Here is a 22,767-nt window from a genome sequence, read left to right on the forward strand (position 1 = left end):
GTTATTGATTCTTTTGGGAGAAATCGGGCTTCAAACAAAGGGGAGAGCTTAGTGTATTAAACTCGTTAGGAATTTGGGGTTATCTCTTCAATGACTATGAAGTGAAACGGAAGACATGTCAGAAGTAGAAGAGATGACATGGACTGAACCAGAATTTCATGGGATCTAACCATCGGCTGGTGAGCCGAAGCCAAGTAGAGTTTAAGGACAACGTAGTATGTTATCATGGATTAATTCTGCACGATGATTCTTTCTTTTCAAAGAGACGAAACTTGTCAAGTAACATCAATAAAGGTGACTTGCTCTTCTGGTTGAAACAAGGTCTCACTTCGACAGGCCTGAAATACTGTAACCAAAGTTGGCCACAAACTCATGGCAATGCTCGTTACTCAGCCTCCCAAGTGCTGGAATTACAGGCGCAAAGCCACCATGCCCGGCAAAGTTGGATGTCTTTAACTGCAAACTCCACGTCAGCGGGGATTCCTTCACGGACGGTAAGCTGCTTGAGGGTTGGCAGAGTGCCTTAGCTTGTAACCTTTATTCCTGCAAATTAAGTGTCTAATAAATATTTGAGGCTGGAAACACAATCAACCATGTAACCGGCACCCATCACAGCCACGAACACGAGAAAGCTTAAGGGATGCTTTTTCAGAACGATGACCTCCATTATCATCACTACGCACAGTGAACAGAGAAAGTCTGTCGCTGTAAGGTGGTTGGTAGAAATACTCCCCTTGGAGGGAAGTTGAGCTGGAATCAATCTCTAGGAGACAAGAAAACCAAGTTTTCCCTGGCCCTTCGTCACGCCTATCAACGCTTGGTCTCCCCCAATATTCCTTTCCGTAGCAAGGAAATCCATTTCCGGCCTGATCAGGAAGTAAGATTTGATAGAAAGGAGCTTCCTCCGAGAAATAGCTGTGAAGAGTCTCCGTTCGAGGACTTCATCCAACAGTAGTAACCTTGATCTCCTTTTCCCTACCTCCTCACGATTCATCTTTAGTTATTCCTAGGAGCTGAGTGGGGCACTTGGTGACTCGTAACAGTCCGGTACATGATCCTCTGGATGAGACTACAAGTCACAGAATGCAGTTTGCCGCCACTCAACTAAACCCAGACATCCCAGCATGCAACGCTCCTAACGGGCATCGAAACCGAGCAAAGCATGCTGGGACATGTAGTCTTTGCCGTTTATTTCCCGAGGTCCTTCGCGTTACTGTTTTGAGTCCCGCCTATTCTCTGCTCTCCTAAACCTTTATATATATCTTGGTTTATTTGAAGACCAGGAAGTTGATAGCTCCTGAGGCCGGCTGCGGAAAGACGGTGGCTCGGTTGGGACAGTCGCCAGGGATGGCGGAACGTGAGGATGGAGCGAGTGTCCGGGCTGGTCTCCTGGACGCTGAGCAGGGTCCTATGGCTCTCAGGCTTTTCTGAGCAGGGAGCTGCCCGGCAGCCCCGGACCATGGAAGAGAAAGCGCTAGAGGTTTATGGTAATTAACTTTACCCAGAGCAGCATTTGGTGTTGTTTGGAGAGGCGGCAGAGGAGAGAGGGTGGAGGAGGGGCTCACCTTTGAGCTGTAGTGGACACTTGGGCTTTTGCCAGACCTAGAAGGAAGCGTGTTCTTCCGGGTCCCAAGTCACGCAGAATTTCGGTCATTCTAGGACCCGGGCTATTCTTAAACCTGGTGCGAAATTGAGTCTGGAACTCATAAACGCTTCATTCCCCTGCTCTGCCCACTGCTCTAGGCACCATGTCAAGACGTGTGGGCAGAATGAGTTTTCAGCGATCAGGGAGCAAAGCTGGACTGATTGCACGACTGGAGAGTCTTTCTTTAGTTACTGGACACGCGCTCCTCCCGCCAGAGCTGGGTACAGGCGAGTTGGGGACTGGCCCAAGGTCACAACCACTCTCTTCTGTGATTGTCAGTAGGAAGTGAAGAGGTTGAAATAGACACCTCAGAGTGAGGCTTCAAATTTACAATTCTCTTGCACAGTCAAGATATATATGTTCCACTTTGAGTGACTGTCTTGTTGTACAGAAAAAAACCACCAGGAGGTGTGGTTTAACTAGTACCCCGAGGTCACATAGTCAATCAGGACCAGAGAAAACTAAACATGTGAATCCAAATGTAGTGCTTGCTCTCTCTCCACTTCCTCCTCTGTCCTTGACCCTCTCACCCCAACCCCTCCCTATTCCTCTCCCCACAAACTTATAGTATTCTTTTTCTGGATCCAGAAAATCCAGGGTCTCATGCAAGCTAGGTGTGCTCCACCCCTAGCCTAGAAGTAGCTCTAAGAGATTTGATCCTACAAATACAATTCTTGGCAGGAAGAATGATTCCAAGGATGGAAAGAGCCCCGGAGCCAATCAGGTTTACTTCTCGTTGTAGAGGTGAGGCTGACAACCCCAGGCTGAAGATAATTATGAGTGTGCTATCTCCACAAAACATTCTTGTCCTACCTCCCCTCTATCTATAGCGTCTGGAGACTGCAACTTAGCAAGAGAGATGATTCTAGTCCTTGAGTTTATAGTGAATGAAACCCACATAGGCAAAAATAGAGTATGCAGTAGAAGGTCATGTGCTTAAGTAGGAGGTATGGACATCGGGAAAGAGAGTAAACTGACTAGAAACATCTGGAAAGGTATAAGAGACTTACTTGAGTTGGGCCTTGAGGAGCAGTCTGGACCTGGATTTGTCAGAGGCTGTATACGCTTGAAGGAGCTAGAGAACAATGTGGAGGTGAGAAGACATAGGGAATTCGTAGTCCAGGAGGAGGTACCGGAATTTGCATGTGGAAGTGTGATTAGCTGCTGCTTTAGATCCTAGATTGGAATTGAATACTGAAGTTTTCAGTTACTTTTGTTATGATTATTTACTATGTGCATGTTTGCACATATGCACACATGTCACAGTTCAAATTCAGAGGTCAGAGGACAACTTGCTGGAGTCAGTTTTTTTTTTTTTTTTTTTTTTTTACATCCACCAAGTGGGTCTTGGGAATGGAACCTGGAAGGTTAGGCTTATTTGGTGACAGGCACCTTTACCTGATGAGCCATCTCAGCAAGACCCTCCCCCATTGAAACTTTTAAATTTAAATGAGGAATTTTCTCCTTAAATATAACTATTTTTTTTTATTTTGTTCGAAACAGGGTTTCTCTGTGTAACAGCTCTGGCTGTCCTGGAACTCTTTGTAGACCAGGCTGACCTCAAACTCACTGAGACCTGCCTGCCTCTGCCTCCCAAGTGCTGCGATTAAAGGTGTGTGCCACCACTACCCGGCTGATTTAAATATTAATTTTTAAAAATTTCCATGTGTTCGTGTCCACGAAGGCCGGAAGTGTTGACCCTCCCTGAAGTTACAGGAGGTTCTGTACTGTCAGATGTGGGTGCTGAGACCTGAATTAGGTCCTCTGCGAGAGCAGGCCTTCATGTCAGCACAGAGCAGCAAAACTGTTAGTGGGGATGGGGGGAGAATGGGAGAGGAGTGGGAGAACAAGCTTGACACCTTTGTAAAGAAATCAGAGTTCTCAGATCACTAGAAAGCTGGATAAAGATGTTGAGTAAGGGGTTAAGGTTTAACTTCAGGATTTATAGAACAGAATACAGCTTTTTACAAATCAAGCTTACAAGAAGAAACCTAGGATAGGCGAAGGAAAGCTCTACCTTCCCAAGTCCCACAATAACCTGCTCGCTGCAGGGAAATTTTATCCTCTTTCCTGCCTGTTCAATCTTATTGGTAAGGCCAGAAGCTAGCCTGGGGGAAGGGAAGTTGAATTTTCCGGCTGCTCATGTGGTCACTGGTCATATGTGTGTAATAAGACAGACCCAGGCTCCTGAGAGCATCAAGCCCATCTCAACTAAAATCCTGCTTCCCTCCTTGGCCCTCACTTTGTCTTTGTCAGTCTTCTCTTTAATTTTCTGTAGCCTCAAGGTCAGATGGAGTGTCCTGGCCCTGGTCAGTGCAGGGTCTAGCCTTCTTCCTCCTCTCTGCTCCCCTTCCCTGCTCCTTTCTTTTCTTAGTCTCCCAGAATAGTGTCCATCTCATTTTTTTCATCCTTCCCTTTGAGCTAAAAACTTACTCAAATTTTTCAGGATTCTAGCCTCCATGTAAAGCTGCCCTACCCTTCCGCCAAGGCCTTAGGAAGGCATTTTCAGTTCTTTTGGCCTTTGTACCCTACTTTTCTACCAAACTGCTTTCTTGCTAGTGACTTGTTGAATAACAAATCAAAGACTGCTTTAGCCCAAGTTTTCCTGTAGTGTTTAATGTTGACAACTCTGTCTTCTCTTCTCTGATTCTTTTTGCTTTTTCTTTTATTCTGGTCCTTTTTTCTTTTTGAAAGTGTCACTGTAGCCCAGGATGGCCTTGAATTTGAATTCTCCCACCTTACCTTTTTCTGTAGCATTTGATGTTAAACACTTCTCTCTGTTCTTTACTCTTCCTTTTGGTTCCTTTTCTTTTTGAGACAGGGTCTCGTGTAGCCTGGGAGGTCCTAGGATTTAAGGTCGTCTGACTTCAGCCTCAACAGTGCCAGGATTATAGGCATGTGCCACAGCCACCTTTTCAAGCCTCTGTCTGTGAGTTTATTAGAAACATATAAGAAAGTCTGGAGAGGGCTGGAGAGCTGGCTCAGTGGTTAAGAGCACTTGCTGCTCTTGCAGAGGACCCACTTGGTGGCTCACAACTGTCCTAACTTCCTGGACATCCAAAGCCTTCCTCAGGCGCCTGCGAGCACCAGGTATTCTCCCGTGCACACCTGTACCTGTGGGAAAAACATTCATAAAAGCAACAACACAAAATTTTAAGAAAATAATCTGAGAAATTTAAAAAACTCTAGGTGTTCAGGCCATGCTTTAAGCCAGTTAAATCAGAATTCCGAGGGGTCGGGCCCAGACAACAGTTTTTTGTTTCGTTCCTGGTAAGTGCAATATTCAGCCGAAATGCTTCTCATTCTTGATGGATTCCGTTCAACAACCGCTCTAGCCTTGGTGTGCACTTAGCACTATACCACAGTCTTTGCTGGAACATTTATTTCATTGACCTGTGCCTGAAGCACCTCCAAAATCACTGCATATGAAATTATTGAACGAGTTTACTGTCAGTCTTTCCCCATGCTGGTCTGAGAGCTCGAATTCAGGGCGTCAGGCTAGGCTGCAAACGCTATATTTTCCCCAGATAACCCCTGATGACCAATTTTTTTTTTTTAACCTTAACATTCTCCCAAATACTTTAACTTAAAATCTGAGTAATCTCCTCTTTTTCCAGCTGTAACAAGTCTTCACACATCGGTTCCTCTGAAATGACATCGTGGCATGTCCCATCTCTGTCCCTGTTGTTGTGTGCTGTGTGCTGATTTCTGGCCTAGCTCTGCTTTTTGGTTCTGGGTCTTGCAGCTGGTGTGAGTGAATTCGCTGCTGAGGGTGCAACACTGTCCTTTCCACTTCCTTGTTCTGAGTCCCTGGAGGAATCCCTGTTGCCTGTGGCTAGTTGTGAAAGACCCTGGTGAGCGTCCCCACCCTTTTCTTTTTCCTTACAGCAAGTTACAAACTAAGGAAATGCCTGGTGGTTCTGGCCTTTCAGTTTAAGTGTGAAATACTGAAAGACTTGATCCCACCGTCTCTTCAGCCAGAGTCCCTCTGTGCTTCCTTGACATTTTCCCCTTTCGTATTCCCTATGGTTTTTTTTTTTTTTTTGGTTTTTCGAGACAGGGTTTCTCTGTGGTTTTGGAGCCTGTCCTGGAACTAGCTCTTGTAGACCAGGCTGGTCTCGAACTCACAGAGATCCACCTGCCTCTGCCTCCCAAGTGCTGGGATTAAAGGCGTGCGCCACCACCGCCCGGCTTTCCCTATGGTTTTGAATTAAGAAACTGGATATGGACTAATAATGATCCAAGAAAATAGTTTTCTCAAAAGTAGTGGAAATTCCTGTCAGAAAATTGGGACTTGCTCAACTGTTTGTTTAAAAGAAAGTTAGGGTGGGGTGGTGGGGCTGGAGAGATGATGGCTCAGCAGTTCAGAACACGGGCTACTCTTGTGGAGGACCTGGTTCTGTTCCCAGCACCCATTCTGCGGGTCTGAGGCCCTCTTCTGGCTTCTGTGAGCACAGACGTTTATAGAGGTAAAACGTGCACAGAAAATCAGTCTTTGAGGTGAGAAGAATTGTCCTCACTTAGGATACTCATATTTTAATTTAATACCTTGTCTCTGATGCCCCTAGATTTGATTCGAACTATCCGGGACCCAGAAAAGCCCAATACTCTAGAAGAACTGGAAGTGGTGACCGAGAGTTGTGTGGAGGTTCAGGAAATAAATGAAGAAGACTGTTTGGTTATTATCAAGTTCACACCAACAGCACCTCATTGCTCTTTGGCAACTCTTATTGGTAAGTGTGTGTGTGTGTGTGTGTGTGTGTATACATGAATTTTTTTTTTAATATTTATTTTTATGTGTATGGGTGTTTTATCTGTGTATATGTCTGTGCGTGCAGTGTCCACAGAGACCAGAAGAGGGTATTAGATCCCCTGGACTGGAGTCATAGACCGTTGTGAGCTGCCATGTGGGTGCTGGGAATCTAATCCAGGTCCTCTGTAAGATCCTCCAGTGCTTTTAATCTCTGGGCCATCTCATGTGAATTATATTTCCTTCCTTCCTTCCCTCCCTTCCTCCCTTTCCCTCCCTCCTTTTTTCCTTTCTTTCCTTCCTTCCTCTCTCTCTCTCTCTCTCTCTCTCTCTCTCTCTCTCTCTCTCTCTCTCTCTCTCTCTCTCTCTCTCTTTGTGACAGGGTCTTGCTGAAGCCCTGGCTGTCCTGGAACTTGCTATGTGCTGTTCTCAAACTCAGGGATCTTCCTGCCTCTGCTTTCCAGGAGCTGGGATTAAAAATGTACATCAACTATATCCAGCATATATGAATTCTTTTTTTAAAATGTAATATATCTATTAAATATATATTGTTTTTTCAAAGTAGGGTTTCTCTGTATAGCCATGGCTGTCTTAGAACTCACTCTGTAGACCAGGCTTACCTTATATCCCGACCAGCGGGATGTGGCTGTGGTCCTGATAAACCTAGAGGAGAGGAATGAAGGGGCAAGAGACACGAGAAATGACGTCAAGACAGGATTTCTAATCAAGCCGTCTCGTTTATTCTTTCTCAGAGGCTGTTATATAGCAAACAGACAAAGGGGGGGAAGGGAGAGATGTCAGGGGGAAGGGAAGGGTGTCAGGAAACTCCCGTCTGCTGGAATTCAGGACCGGAGACGTCCCTAGCCGATAAGTAAATACTGAGGGTCTGTGATTGTTGACTAACCAAGGAAAATGCTAACTGATTCCGGAGCCTGGTGCCTGCAGGTCTCTGCTAGGATAAAAGATGCCAGGTTGATTTCCTAGACCCTGCAGAGAGGATAGAGGTAAATATTTTTCTTAACTTGTCAGCTTAAGATGGCTGTAACCAAAATGAAGATCTCAAAATACAGGTCTTTGCTTCCGGCAACCTTGAACTCAGAGTTTCTGCTGGGATTAAAAGTTTTCACCACTACCTCCCAGCCAATTAACAATTAATTATTATATATTTTAGGAAGTTTTTAATTTTATTTTATATGTATGAGAGTGTTTAGCCTATATATAACATATAGAAATATATATTTAGCATATTGGTTTTTCAAGACAGGGTTTCTCTGTAGCTTTGGAGCCTGTCCTGGAACTAGCTCTTGTAGATCAGGCTGGTCTCAAACTCACAGAGATCCGCCTGCCTTTGCCACCCAAGTGCTGGGATTAAGGGTGTGTGCCACCACGGCTCGGCTTTAACCTGTATATATGTATAAGTACATGGGCACACCTGGTGCCTGAGGAGACCAGAAGAGGACACTTGATCTCCTGGAATCGGAGTTACAGATGGTTGTGAGCCATCATGTAGGCGCTGGGACCCAACGCAAGTCCTCTGCTAGAGCAGCAAGTGCCCTTAACCACTGGGCCAACTCTTGAGCTTGTAATTTACTGATTATTTAGGTGTGTGTATGTGTGGGCATGCCTGTGCCATGACTCCTGTGTGGAAGTCAGGGTTCAGCTTGCAAGAGTCAGATCTCCATTTGCCTTTGAGGGTTCTAGGGACTGAACTCAAGTCTCTACCTCACTGGCAATTGCCTTTACTTGCTAAGCCATCAGTAGCTGTTAAATGCTCTTAAATATACTTGGTTTTATATTTTTGCTTATCTTGGCCTCCCAGTGGCATTTAGTAAAGTCTAATGACTTAATATTATTATTTTCCTCGAGTGACAGTACAGCAGAAAAGGTCTGGGTTGTGTGGTCAGTTCCAGCTCTGCCATGTTACTGCCTCCAGCTCTCTTGGGTAGATTACACTGTGACCTTGGTTCACCATGTCTAGACTGGACCCTGCTTCCTTATTTTGCTGAGGGAAACATGAAACTCTATTTTCAGTTTCCTGACATAGTACCAGGCAATGGGAGACCCACACTAGAATGAGCAGAACTGTTTCCAGCTGTCATATAGTGTGCAGACGAGTCTGAGCTGTCACACAGTATGTGGATGCAGTCTGAGCTTTGTGCTTTTTCTAGAACCAGTAAGAAGAGATAAAGAGGCCAGGTGGTGGTAGTTTACACCTTGAAGCCCAACACTGAGGAGGCAGAGGCAGGTGGATCTCTGAGTTCAAGACCAGTCTGTTCTACAGAGTGAGTTAGTGAGTTCCAGGACAGCCAAGGCTGCAGAGAGAAACCCTGTCTTGAAAAAACAGAGAGAGAGAGAGAGAGAGAGAGAGAGAGAGAGAGAGAGAGAGAGAGAGATAATGAAAATTTTTTTCTCCATCACAGGACTGTGCTTAAGAGTAAAACTTCAGCGGTGCCTGCCGTTCAAACACAAGGTAAGAAAGCTTGTTGCTATCTTAATCCCAAAGTCTCACATGAGCTAGGCCAATGCCCTGCCTCTGAACCATGTCCCTACTCCAGATTGTCTTTTATGACACTTGTCAAGTTATAATTCACACATCATACAAGCCACGGGCAGTGGGTAGTTTACTGATAACTCCTACAGAGCTCTGCAGCAGCCTCTGGGCCACTTTTAGGACATTTGCATCACCTGCAAAGGAAATCCTTTATCCAGTCTAGTATGGGTGTGTGTAAATGTTGGGATCCTGTATCAAAAATGGAAAGGAAAGGAGGGAGGGAGGAAGGCAGGGAGGAAGGCAGGGAGGAAGGGAGGGAGGAAGGCAGGGAGGAAGGCGGGGAGGAAGGCGGGGAGGAAGGCGGGAGTCAGCCGGTCAGTCGGCCTATACTTACTAGCGGTCACTCTACTCTCACACCATGCTTTCTCCGTACCGGAACGAGAATCTGTTTCCTGTCTCCATGATTTGCCTTTGGACATTAATGAAGTTATACATTATGTGGATTCTTTGACTTAGTATGCTTTCAGTGTTTATGAACTACATCTCCCCTCCCATCACTACCCTCCTCTCTCCTCACTGTGCCTCCCCTCTCTCACTACCCCTCCCCGGCCCTCACTATCTCTCCCCTCCCCTCCCCTCACACATTCTCATTAGTTAGATCCGTTTCAGCAGCTTCCCAAGGGCTCGGATGAAGTGCCATTAGCACATCCAGTGATCTTGGCACTGAAGAGTGCAGAGTAGACATTTCATAGCTTGTCTCTCACAGTGAATTTTCAGATATGTCAGGATTAGATTGTTATTCATTTCTGGTAAGAAAGCAATAAGCATGCTCTCATTGCATGACATCAGAAGGCTATAGCTTTAGTTTGTCCCGTAATTGATGGTAATTGCCTCAGTGACTATTTGGTTGCACTGAGGTATATTAATAATTCACATAGGAATAGGGAGGAGAACATTTGACTTTTCAACTGTTTGTCGGCCTATTTTTGAGACAGGGTCTCACTATGTAGCTCTAGCTGTCCTGGAACTCACTTTGTAGACCAGTCTGACCTCAAACTCACAGGGATCCACCTGCTGCTGTCTCTCAAAGACTGGGATTAAAGGCGTCTGCCGCTATACTCAACCTATGGCTATTTCAGAATAATGAGTCATGTGCGATTTTTAACCCAAGTGAAGGAGCGGAGAGTGATGCTCATGGGTTGAGTAAGTGTGCTGTGCCACGGGGGAGCTGGATGGGGTCTTTCTAGTGTGTGTGTGTGTGTGTGTGTGTGTGAGCGATGGTGCGTGTGTTCCCTGGCACATGTATGGAGATCAGAGATGACTTTCAGGACTTGTTTCCCCCCATTGTGGCTTCCGGGTGTTGAATTCAGGCTATCGGGAGTCTATGGCAAGCACTTCTCCATACTGAGCCATCTCACCAGCCCGAGTTGTGTGTTTTTAAGAGACTGAACTCGATGGTCTCTAAGGTCCCTCTTAACTGTAATGTGTTCTGAGTGGTTTCCACTCACAAAGCGTTGATCCCATGGTGAGGCTGCCTCTGGGCACTGCACGGGCTTGCCTCGGCCCCAGGATTTGTAGCAGTTTTGTGGTTGTATCAAAAGCTCATGTGCTTAGGAGCTGACTAATTTGTGGGGCTAGCAGTCTAGGTGGGATAGATTTACTGCTATTACACTTGAGAATAAACTAGCAGAATAACAGCAGGTGAGGAGGGTGTGAGAGAATTGATCTGTCTCAGTTCTGTGAAACAGTGACTGTGTGCGGATAAAGTATGCGCGACAGAAAGTGTAAGAGAGTGTAGAGAGGAGGAAGGAGAAGGCGGCACTAGGGTGCTGGCGTGACACCCCTGTGAGGAGGGACAAAGGGCGAGTTAGATACAGGTTTGGGAAGAGGATGAGGGTAGGGCAAGGATATTGTGAGATCTCTTTGTACAAAACTGTGTGTATTCATACGGAAATCTGTGTGCACGCCCCCTGCAGGTCGGTTGGTGGAAACACCACTTCCGGTTCCATCCTATTTAGGTCTCTGATATTAGAAAGAAGCTTTGGGCTTTCATTTCTAGGTTCTGCCCTACACACCCCTCATCCTGAGCTTGTAGAATGCTCTGATGTTTTGTGTCTGTCTGTCTCCTTTCTTTCCAGCTGGAAATCTACATTTCTGAAGGAACTCACTCTACAGAAGACGACAGTAAGTGATGCTACTTCAAACAGCAGCGGCTCATCCTTTGTCCTGGGTACTAGGTTATCTATTATTGGGGTGCCTGCAAAGAGAGGGGACAGCATCAGTTATGCTTTTCCTTCACAGGTGGGAAGCACAGACATTCAAAGGAAGTCATTTTCCGCTGGGTTTCTGATAAAGTAAAGCCAGTGAATAGCAGCTCGTTCAGGCCGTAGGCTGCAAACAGATCTGTGAACACATCCAGCCCTAGGGACCTTGAGCTCCAAAGGTTTGGTTCCGCGCTGACATTCCCTTAGCTGTATGGAAAGTTGAAACCAGGGTCTCACAAGTCAAGCATTTGGGAATCTCAGGGCTGTCTGTTAGAGTTCATGCGCTAGGATGGTAGTGGGGTGACTGTTTATCGAAGACTCCTGGTCTGTAGAGAGGAGTCAACCACTGGTCATTTGAAAACTGTAGAGGTGGGACTGAAAACAGCGGAAGAGAAAATGTTCCCTATTATCATCTGGCACACGGGAAGCAGAATTTTATACAGAAGATGAGACCAAGTAGGAAGAAGAGCATTGGAAATGCTTGTTTTCTGCCAGATGTGGTGGTGTGCGCCTCCAGTCTCAGCACTTGGGATGTAGAGGCAGGCAGATCTGAGTTTGAAGCCAGCATGGTTTACATAGTGAGTTCCAGGCCAGTCAGGACTACATAGTAAGACTCTGTCTCAAGTACATAGTACAGATTCTTGTTTGTTTAGCTGTCATCACTAGATAGCTTGATGGATAGTGTAAAGAAGAGAAGATGGAGAACAGGCTGGTGGTGGGTAAGACTGAGATGGAAGATCTTGAGCAAAGGTCCACTCAGGGCTGCTTCAGAGGACAGCCCTCCTGCCTGTCCTGGAACCCGTTAGGTACTGTTAGGTACTGTCGGGAGAACAATAAAAACCATGGCCTAGTTTGACAGTTCCCTGGGGATAAATGCACCAAACCCCATAAACTCAGGAGTTTTGTCTGACTTTATTTATTTTTATTTTATATGGGGAGATATTTTTACCTGTATGCATGTTTGTGTCTCCAGTGCCTGCAGAGGCCAGAAGGGGCATCAGACTCCCTGGAACTGGACTTACAGACAGTTATTAGCTACCATATGGGTTCTGGGAATCAAAGCCAGGTCCTCTGGAAAAGCAGCCAGTACTCTTATTATCTGAGCCGTCTCTTCAGTCCTCGCTTTATTTATTTTAATTATTTATTCTTTGTAGTGCTGGGGATTGAACCCAGGCCTTACATACGCAGCGGAAGTGCTATACAGTTGAGCTGTATTCTCAGTCCATCGTATTTATTTGTTCATTTATTCATTTATTAGACTTGGACTCACTTCGTGGACCAAGCTGGCCTCAAATTCACAGAGATCCTCCTGCCTCTGCCCCCTGAGTGCTGAGGTAGGCATCACCATGCCTACTTGGCCAAAACACTTAGAGCTTTTGCCTTGTAAACAGAACTGTAGTTTAAAAACCAGGCTTAAGTGGGGAAAGCAGCAGCTGAGAATTTCACTCTGAATATAGAAATATGTATTTGGATGAGGCCGAGAAAGAAAGAAGGAAGAATAGCAGTTGGTTGTAGAGCAGTAGACAGTGTTTTCTCATGGGACTGCATCCCGACCTTAGACATGACATTAGGAGGGGCTAGGGAGCCTGCTCCGTGCTTGAGAGTGCTTGTTGCTCTCTTCCAGAGGACTGGGCTTCACTTTCTAGTGCTTACACCAGGCAGTTCACACACACTTAGAGCTTCAGCCCCAGGGGATGCAGTGCCCCATTCTGGCTTCCATCAGCATTTGTGAGCATTGCTCATGCGTGTGTGTGTGTGTGTGCACGCATGCGCGTGTGTGCACACAAAAGGAAAAAAATCTTTTAAAAACTGAATTATAAGTAATTAAAATTCTTAGTAACTAGTTGCAAGTTCTCAAAGTGTTAAATTCTTTGTTTTGGCAGCTAGTGCAAATGCTGCCTGGTCTCTGTTGACACCGTTCTGTTAACTTTTGTCCACGTGTTTTGCAGTCAACAAGCAGATAAATGACAAAGAGCGCGTGGCAGCTGCCATGGAGAACCCCAACCTGCGGGAAATCGTGGAACAGTGCGTCCTTGAGCCTGACTGAGACGTCTCAAGAGCCAGTGACCTATAACTGTTTGAGCTGTTTGTTTAAATCTTTGTTGAGTATATAGGTGATTTGTACCTCAAAGCATTTTTTAAAGTCTTTTTTTTTTTTTTTTGGTTATTTTGAGACAGAGTTTCTCTGTGCAAAAGCCTTGGCTGTCCTGGAACTCACTCTGTAGACCAGGCTGTCCTGGAACTCACAGAGATCTGCCAGCCTCTGCCTCCTGAGTGCTGGGATTAAAGGCATGCGCCACAACCGGGCTTTTTTCAAGGATTCTTTCCAGTAGGCTTCAGTTACCAGGTAGAACCTAATTGTTCAGAGAGTAACATTCTCAGGATTTCTAACCTAAGTGATCAGACAGAAAAATATTTTCTAGTTACTATGTGTAAAATTGTTACTATTTTTCTGATAACCATTCTGATACAACTGCTTTTCATGTTAAATATCTACTGTGCCCAAATTACTTGATTTAAATCATCATCCTAAATAAATATAACAGATGATTCTTATAATAACTCACCTTGGGTTTCTACTGAACTGTGAATTCTTTTTTTGTTTGTCTTGTTTTCAAGACAGGGTTTTTCTGTGTAACCCTGACTGTCCTAGAACTAACTCTGTAAACAGGCTGGCCTCAAACTCACAGAGATTCACTTGCCTCTGCCTCCCGAGTGCTGGGTTTAAAAGCATGTGCCAGAATTGTAAATTCTAATGTCAGCGTGAACTTCTAATAGACATCTCCAAAGCTGTGCTCACTGATTATTATGCAGAGTGAAGTCTGAAAATGAATAGGAATCCTTAAAGAATCCTGCCTTCCGCTGTGGGGAGCCCTAGATCCATTTAGAGCTGAGGAGCATAATGTGGTCGGTTTTATACAATTTAAAATATTTTATTTTATGTGTATGATGGTTTTACTTGCATGTATATATGTTCACCACATGCTTGCTTGGTGTCTAAGGAGTCCAGGAGAAGGAGTCAAAACCCCTGGAACTGGAGTTGTAGACAGTTATTAGCTGCCTTGTGGGTATAGGGATTGAACCTAGGTCCTCTGGAAGAGCAATGCAGGTGGGTGCCCTTAAACACTGAACCCCCCTCCAGCCCGGTGTCTCCCTAAGAAGAACTGGGGATGTAGCGCAGTGAAAGTATTATACTTTACAAGTTCAGGTACCTGGATTCAGTGCCCCTCCAAAAAATGTACAGTGAAGTAGTTGTCCCAAAGGTTTTGTTTTTACTGAATCAATCTGAATGCTTGTTCTGTTCTCTCTTTATGTTTGGTTCAGGTTGATATGGGGGAGGAGATGATTTGAAGTGTAAAAGGGTGTGGCAGGCAGCTGGCAGCAGCCCTTAGTGTTCCCCACTACCTGGATTAGTGCTCACGTACAGTTCCTCCACACTGAGTCAGAGCTGGTGGGCAGACCTGGTTAGAAATGGTGGAGGAGCTGCTTTTACCTTCCTCTGCCGGGCTCTGAGAATGTTCAGGCATCCCAGTGGAGATTTTCACAGGTAGAGGCCACCCCAGGATCTCCTAAAATCACCGAGCACTGATTTGCAGCCTGAGTGAACCTCATCCTCATCACTGTGGGAAGTGGATAAGAGCCTCCTGAGAGACCTGAGCTAGGACTGCCCAGATAAGCCACCTTACCGGTTTCTGACCCGGAAGGCCTGTGCTAGAGACTGCATGTTTATTGCTTATTTCACAAAGATTTCTTTCATGGGGAGGGGAGGCTTAGTTTGCTTTGAAACACTAAGTCACAGAGTGCTGGGTGCCAGTACCCATTTTGGCAGAAGGCTAGGGTGTGACACTTGGAACTCTGTTGAGGGGAATTTTAAGAAGCTAACTCGGAGTTTGTGCTGTCCGCCGGTGAGAGAGTCATCAGTTCCTGTGGCAGGCCTAAGGGACAAAGTGGAAGAGGCCTAGAGGTTGGGACCAATTCCAGCCTTGGAAATTTAGATATACTTTTTTTTTTTTTTTTTTTTTTTTTGGTTTTTTTTCGAAACAGGGTTTCTCTGTGGTTTTGGAGTCTGGAGTCTGTCCTGGAACTAGCTCTTGTAGACCAGGCTGGTCTCGAACTCACAGAGATCCGCCTGCCTCTGCCTCCCGAGTGCTGGGATTAAAGGCGTGTGCCCACACAGATACACACACAAAGACAATAAAATGTAAGAAATAAAAGTGGCAGGAAGGAGCTTAGGAAGTGGCTCGGCGATACAGCGAGCCCTAGCACAGGTAAGGGCCAGTCCCCAGCACCACTAGCAAAAAAAAAACAGACGATCCGACAAGTCATGTGTGTTTGAAATCAACTGTGGACAGATCAACGCTCTCCCAACAGAGCTTCAGGATAGTGGGAGATGGGAAAGGTCAAACCTGCAACTGATTCCTGCACAGCACACGGGTTGTAGAAACTTCTTTAAACCCCCCCCTGGCTTCCTCTGAGATGCTGCCTTAGCACACAACTCTCCCTGTGTCCCTCCTTCCTCTTGAGACCATTGGATCATTAGCTTTGTGGGAACACTGTGGTTTCTTCCCTGTCATTTGCTGTAAGTTTCCATTGACTTCTCTTTCTCTTCCAGTTCTTGAAACATGTATTATTACCAGAACCAGGAGTGGTGAGCATGCCTGTAACCCAGTTCTCAGGAGGTAGAGGTAGGAGGATCCAGAGTTCAAGGTCAGCCTTAGCTACAGAGGGGGTTTAAGACTGGCCTGGGCTATGAGACATGGTCCCAAAAAACCCCAACCAAACAAAAATCTGTTACCTAGCATATGTAAATAGTGAAGTATTTCTGGGTTGTTTTTTTTTTTTTTTTTTTTTTTTTGACATAAAATTTTGTTTGTTTGTTTTGTTTTTTGAGACAAGGTTTCTGTCTAACACTCTGGCTATCCTGGAACTCACTCTGTAGACCAGGCTGGCCTTGAACTCTGAACTCACAGAGATCTGCCTGTCTCTGCCTCCCACGTGCTGGGAATAAAGGTGTGCGCCACTGCTGTCTAGTGACATTAAATTTTTTTTTAAAGATTTACTTTATATATATGTGAGTTTCTTGCCTTACATGTATGTATATGTACTGTGTGCATACTGGGTGCACACAGAGGCCAGAAGCGGGTTCCTGGAACTGGAGTCATGGACCATTGTTAAACTGCTGTATGTGTGCTGGGAACTGAACTTGGGTTCCTTGCAAGAGCAGCAAGTGCTCTTAACTGCTGAGAGCCATCTTTCCAACACTTTGACTTTTTTTTTTTTAAAGAAATGCTCCTAATATTTTGTTAGGCTATGGCTTATTTTATTACATGTTTATTTTGAGATATAGTCTCACTATTTAGCCCAGGTTGGCCTCAGACTGGACTCAAGAGATCCTCCTGTCCCAACCTCCTATGAAGCCTGGGACTTCCAGTGTCTGCTGTCGTACCCAGCACATGTCCCCTTTTCTCAGTCATCACTAAACATCTGTGGTGATTTGAAAGAAAATGCCCCCCAAAGGGAGTGGTGCTGTTGGGAGGTGTGGCTTTGCTGCAGGAAGTGTGTCATTGTGGGGGCTTTGCTGGAGGAAGTGTGTCACTGTGGGGGCAGGCTTTAAGCTCTCTTGCTTAAGCTTTCCTCAGCATCTCAGTTCACTTCCTGTTGCCTGCAAGATGCAGGACTCTCAGCTGCTTCTCCAGCACCACATCTGCCTGCATGGCACCATGTCCCACTGTGATGATAATGGACTGAACCTCTAAATCGTGAGTTACCCCAATTAAATGATTTGCTTTATGACTGTTGTCATGGACATGGTGTCCCTTCACAGCAACAGAAACCCCAAGACAATACCTCTTCCTAAATTACAATTCACTACAAAGTGGTGTTTGGAACCAAGAGTAAATGTCTTCCTGTGGAGCAAGGCCGGGGTAGGTGTACCTGATATCTGCCCTGTTCTGTTTCTCCCACCTAATGCACACGTGTGTGTACACACATGCCACGTAACCATTGCTTATGTCTAGAACAATGGTTCTCAGCCTGTGGGTCACAACCCCTTGCTGGGGGTCAAATGACCCTATCCTAGGGGTCATCTATGACCATCAGAAAACACAAATATTTATATTGTGATTCATCACCATAGTAATATTACAATCATGAAATAACAGCCAAAATAATTTTATGGTTGGGGGATCACCACATCATGAGGAACTGTATTAAAGGGCCATGGCATTAGGAAGGCTGAGAACCACTGTGTCTGAGAGGGTTTCTGGGATTGTGATGTTGGGACTCAGGAAACCACCCCTCAAATGTGTTCAGTCATCTTAGGATACGTCTTAAGTTTGAGATCTTGTTTCAAAACAAAACAAAACCAAACAAAAGTTTATTCATGAACATAACCCAAATCATCATCATTATTAATTATTACAATTATTATGATGTTAGGCAGGGTCACGCTATATATCTCTGGCTGGCCTCGAACTCAGCACTTTACCTATCTATCTTTGCCTTCTAAGTGCACAAGCCACCGTACCTAGTGTAGAATTTAATTTCATGTTATTTTTCTTTGTCCTGAACTCTCTCCTCCCCTAGTCTCAACCAGTTAAGAATATTGAAACCCACTTTAGCTTGAAGATTGTATAAAAGCAAGCACTGGACAACATTTGACCCATTGGAAGGTCTCAAGTCAATCTGAGAATGAATCGAAATGTATAAAATTTCCCCTCTCCCTAAGGGATAAAAGGGCACTCACAGAAACAGTATCTGCCTCTGGGCTGTAAATAACTGGACTGAAGCTGGGAGTGGGGACTCACATCTGCAATGTAAGCACTCAGGAGGCTGAGGCAGGAGGAACCCCCACCCAAGCTTGAGCCCGGGCTACGGAGTAAGCCATTGGCTCACAAAACCAAAATAGCAACCAAATTAGACAAATAACTGGAGCTGAGCATTGCTTGCTGGTCCCTTCACAGCCTTCCAGACTGGCACCTTGTTAGACGCCTTCTCAACCCCGTGGGAAGCAAGTTTAAGTGCTTTGTTACCCAAACGGTGGATGTTTCCAGCAGGAGACAGTGGAGTGTCGTGGGGGCTTGCTACAAAAGTCCCAGGGTTTCCACAGCCAGCCCAACTGGTGTCCTCCTGTACTAATAAGATGGTAGAAAACAAACTAGGGAACTCTAGGGCTTCGAATTCATCCCTGACGTGCCATTGCTGCTGAAGACACTTGCCATGCCTTGTATGTTTTTGTGCAAGTCAGACCATCCGCAGGACAAGGACCTTGGTCCTAGCGTGATCTTATTTGGGATAGTTGTGCTGGGGGTGGGCATGTTGCTGTGTAAGGCTTTCTCCAAGTGCTGTATCGTCTACAAAGACCCTTGACTCAGCTCATGTGACCAAGATCGCAGACTTCAGGATAAAGTGCACCTTGTTCTAATCCTGGACTCTGAGCTAGCTATGTATGGGCGAGTTACCTAACTTCTCTGTACTTTTCCATCCCCTCGACTGCACATGTCTAAAACATTACCTATGTTATAAGGATGATGTGAGGATTAAAAGAAAGAAAGCTGAGTGCTATGCCGGAAACCTAGCTTTGTTAAAAATAGCAGAGAGAGGTGCTGGGTGGTGGTTGTGCACACCTTTAATCCCAGCACTTGGGAGGCAGAAGCAGGCGGATCTCTGAGTGAGTTCGAGCCAGCCTGGTCTACAGAGTGAGTTCCAGGAAGGCCAAGCTATCCAGAGAAACCTTGCAAAACAAAACAAACAAATAGAAGAGATAGATGTTCATTGGCGCTAACTGGGTTCTCTTGGCTAGGCGCGATTACTTGAAGAGAACACTAGATGGCAGCAAAGCGCAACTTTGACAGCATTGCGCTTCGAGGCGAAGGCTGCTTCAATGCAGGCAGGAGTCATCAGATTGGACCCCACTGCCGTGAGCTCTGCACTTTTGCTCCTTTGTTCTGATTGTGATGATTATAACTGGAAATTTTCTTAGGCGTGGAATTTCTTTGGCAAAGGTCTGATTCTTTTTATCTATCATCTATTTTATTTTTTGCATTTAGGTGTTGTGCCTGCATATATTGTCTGCACACCGTGTGGGTGCTGGGATTCGAACCCAAGTCCTTGAGAACAGTAGCCACTGCTTTTAACTGTTGAGCCGTCCCTCGAGCCAGATCATGGTTCTTCTGAGGCAATGATACGTTGCTGAAAATCATTCTGAAGAAGCTATACACACAGATACAAAGAATGTGGTTGGTGTGTCCCTGCCCTGCATTAACACTGGAGGTTATTACATTTTTCAAAAAATTGACCAACATAAAGGATGAAAACAAACGTCTTTTTCTATTTGCATTTGTTTGCTAAGGTAAAATGTCATGAAAGTCCCACTGGAGGATATATCGATCTCAAAGGATATGTGATATTGTCTACTTTTCTATTGATATTTCAGTTTTCAAACTTAACTGTAGGGACTGGAGAGATGACTCAGTGAATAAAATGCTTGCTAGGCCCGCATGAGGACCTGAGTTCCAGCACCCATGGAAAAGCTGGCATGGTGGCCTGGCACTTGTCATTTCAGTACTGGACAGTGGAGGCAGGAGGATCCCTGGGGCTTGCTAACCAGCCAGCCTGGCCAAAATGGTGACTTTCAAGTTCATAGACAGATCTTATCTTAAAACCACACCTATTACAATTCAGAGAATGAGAGTTCATGCAGAGTCCAGTCTGGTGCCTCCATCTATAACACAATCCCTGCACCTAAGGCTCATTGCCGTGGGGGGGTGGGCAGAAAGATGGTAAGAACTAGAGGACCAGGACATGTGCTGTGAGATTATGTGTCCTAAAAATGTCCGTGAGACCACACTCATGAAGTCTCATTAACATGGACACTTCAAAGGCTTGAATGACTCCAGACAAAGAACTCTGGGCAGCTGGAGCCTGCTGAGAGTGGGAGGAACGGTCTTCCCTGGGAAAGAGTCCCCCAGTTTGTTGTCCAGTACCAAGTAGTTAGCCTTGAGATGATATACACAGAGGAAACGTGTGGACTGAGCAGGCTGCATGTGTGTGTGTGTGTGTGAGAGAGAGAGACAGACAGACAGAGACAGAATAACTAAAAAGTCATGAATTTGAGAGAGCAAGGGGAGGGCATGGGGGATTGGAGAGAGGAAAGGAAGGGAAAATGATATATTATCATTTTTAAAAATAAAATAAATGTTGGAGAGCAATAGAGGAAGACACGTGATGTCAACCTATGGCCTCATGTGTACACCTTACCCCAGTGCACACATCCATACACACACAAAACCCTTGAACCAGGTATATGCTTGTTTGTAATCCTGGCACCTGGAAGAAGGGTTGTATGAGTCTAAGGCCAATCTGGACTACATAGGGAGACATGTCTCACAAAACAAAAACAAACAAACAACTAAAAAGCAGGGTCTGGGGAAATGGATCAGTGGGTAAAGTGCTTGCTATGTAAACATGAAGACCAGGAGGTCAGACCCCCAGAAAAATGTAAATAGATGCAGAGTGGAGGTGGTAGCAGCCTGTCTGTCACCCTAGCTTTTGGTAGCCGAAGACAGGGGAGCCTAGAACAAGCTGGCTGGCTGCCTTAGTCAGACTGGCATGCTCTAGGCTTAAGAGAGATAGCCTGTTCCAATACTGAGAGAGATTGAGGAAAACATCTGGCATCAGCATCGGGTTTTCACACACATGTGCACACACATGCATGAGCACTTGAACAAACTGGCGTCCACCCACCTGTGAGCAGACACACACACACACACACACACACACACTGTGGAATATTCATTTACACTGTGTGAATACAAACTGCTATGATTAGTTTAATTAACAAGCTGACTGACCAGTAACTGGGCAGGAAGAGGTTAGGCAGGACAGCCAGTCTAGGAGGATGCTGAGAAGGAGGGCAGAGTCAGTAGTTACCAGCAGACCAGGAGAAGCAAGATGGGCATTCATGCTGTGAGAAGGTACCAAACCATGTAGCTGAACATAGATTAGAATATGGGTTAATTTAATTCAAGAATTAGGTAATAATAAGCCTGAACTATTGGTCAAGCATTTATAATTAATACTAAGCCTGTGTGCCTGTTATTTGGGAAGTGGCTGCTGAAACACAGAAAAGCTCTGCCTACAAATGGTACCCACATGTGAGCATAGATCCGCATAAAATCTGGAAAAGCTTTAAAAAATGGTCCTAAACACACAAATATGGAATTAATTTCAGCTTCTTAGTCTAGTGTCTCTTATACTGGCCACAGTACAGAGATGCATCTCCTGGCAGCTGCCAATACGCCATGAGCTAAGGCACATGACAGGTTCCCACGGTCTCTCACACAGTACAGAGAGACATCTCTCAGCCACTGCTTGCAGGCCTAAGCTGTCAATGCAAGCTCTGCCAACATGCCGCATGGTGGGTTTGGGAGTTTGCTCATACAGACAGAAAAGGTTACAGATATGCAGTAAAGACAGATTCAGGGGAAAAAAAATCTAAGTGGTTTATGGTTTTTAAAAAATATACATAGGCTTGGGAGAAAAAAAATGGTAGAAAATGTTCTTTAAAAGGAATAAAGTAATAAAATTATAAAAAGCCACATAAAGACGAAGAATGCACACAGAGTTTGGATCCTGCATGTTATTGTGTTGTCTTTGAACTTTTCGGCTGCTAAGAGACACTGGATTATAAAAACTGCTAGAATCAACCAACCTATCTAGAACAAAAAAAATCATCTTTGACCGACATGTGTACAATGCAGTCTATTCTTGTATTAATATAGATATGCATATTACCTTTAAAAGTTTTTCAGAACAAGGAGACCAAATACTAATAAAAACCAGTGGCCCAAGTGGTCCAGTATTTCAAAATGCCTCTGTTACAGTCTCCTCAGAACTGTGCATCCAGAGCAGTTTCAGGGCTGTTGGCTGAGATGATCCAGCCTCATAGAATCTCCAACTAGGACTTGACCATAATCCTAAATTTTCTCAGGTTCCCACAAAGATTACCAGCACCCCCAGTAAAATAGGAAGTAGTCTAGAGAACTATGTCCACATTTCAAAAAAATTATGTATGTTTATTATCATTTAAGGGGGTTCATTACAAGTTGTTATTGGTAATGATCAAGAAAAAAGCTGAACAAAGGAGATTAGATTCAGGGATCTCGTCCTAAAAAGAAAAAGGGGATATAGAAATGATAGGATAAAAAGGTAGATTATTGAATCTACTTTAATCCAAAAACAACTATTAATCTTAAATATTTTATATTGGAATGGATTTTGGTTTATTGATACAAATGTAAAGTTAATTTTGTTATGCTGTATGTATATTTCTACTCTTGTTTAAGGTATTGTGTTTATGCAGCTCATTTAAAATGTAATGTATAATTAAGAAATATGAATTAATAGTCCTCTATAATGGTCAAACTTAACAGTCATGTTAGGTATGTTTTCAAGGTCATACACTGATATGTTTAGATAGATGGTCTTCAAATACTTCAAAGACCTATAGAATATGGCATTTAATATGCTTAATAACCTAAGGTTTTCATCACAGTGGGACATGTCTGCTCCTGGCAGCACCAATGTACTCCAGAGAAGATGATGGGCATCAAAGAAA

General features: G+C 44.8%; 1 protein-coding gene across 1 annotated transcript; it reads left to right on the forward strand.

Annotated features, from left to right (window-relative positions):
* The first annotated feature begins 1,202 nt into the window (after positions 1-1,202).
* On the forward strand, positions 1,203-13,711 carry Ciao2a (cytosolic iron-sulfur assembly component 2A). The gene is made up of 5 exons (XM_057767781.1): positions 1,203-1,487; positions 6,214-6,378; positions 8,816-8,865; positions 11,025-11,070; positions 13,100-13,711. The coding sequence occupies exons 1-5, from the start codon at positions 1,364-1,366 to the stop codon at positions 13,195-13,197; spliced, it is 483 nt and encodes a 160-aa protein (XP_057623764.1). The 5' UTR covers positions 1,203-1,363; the 3' UTR covers positions 13,198-13,711.
* The last annotated feature ends 9,056 nt before the right edge of the window (positions 13,712-22,767 follow it).

The sequence above is a fragment of the Chionomys nivalis genome, chromosome 4 (genome assembly GCF_950005125.1).
Source record: "Chionomys nivalis chromosome 4, mChiNiv1.1, whole genome shotgun sequence".
Classification (NCBI taxonomy): Eukaryota; Metazoa; Chordata; class Mammalia; order Rodentia; family Cricetidae; genus Chionomys; species Chionomys nivalis.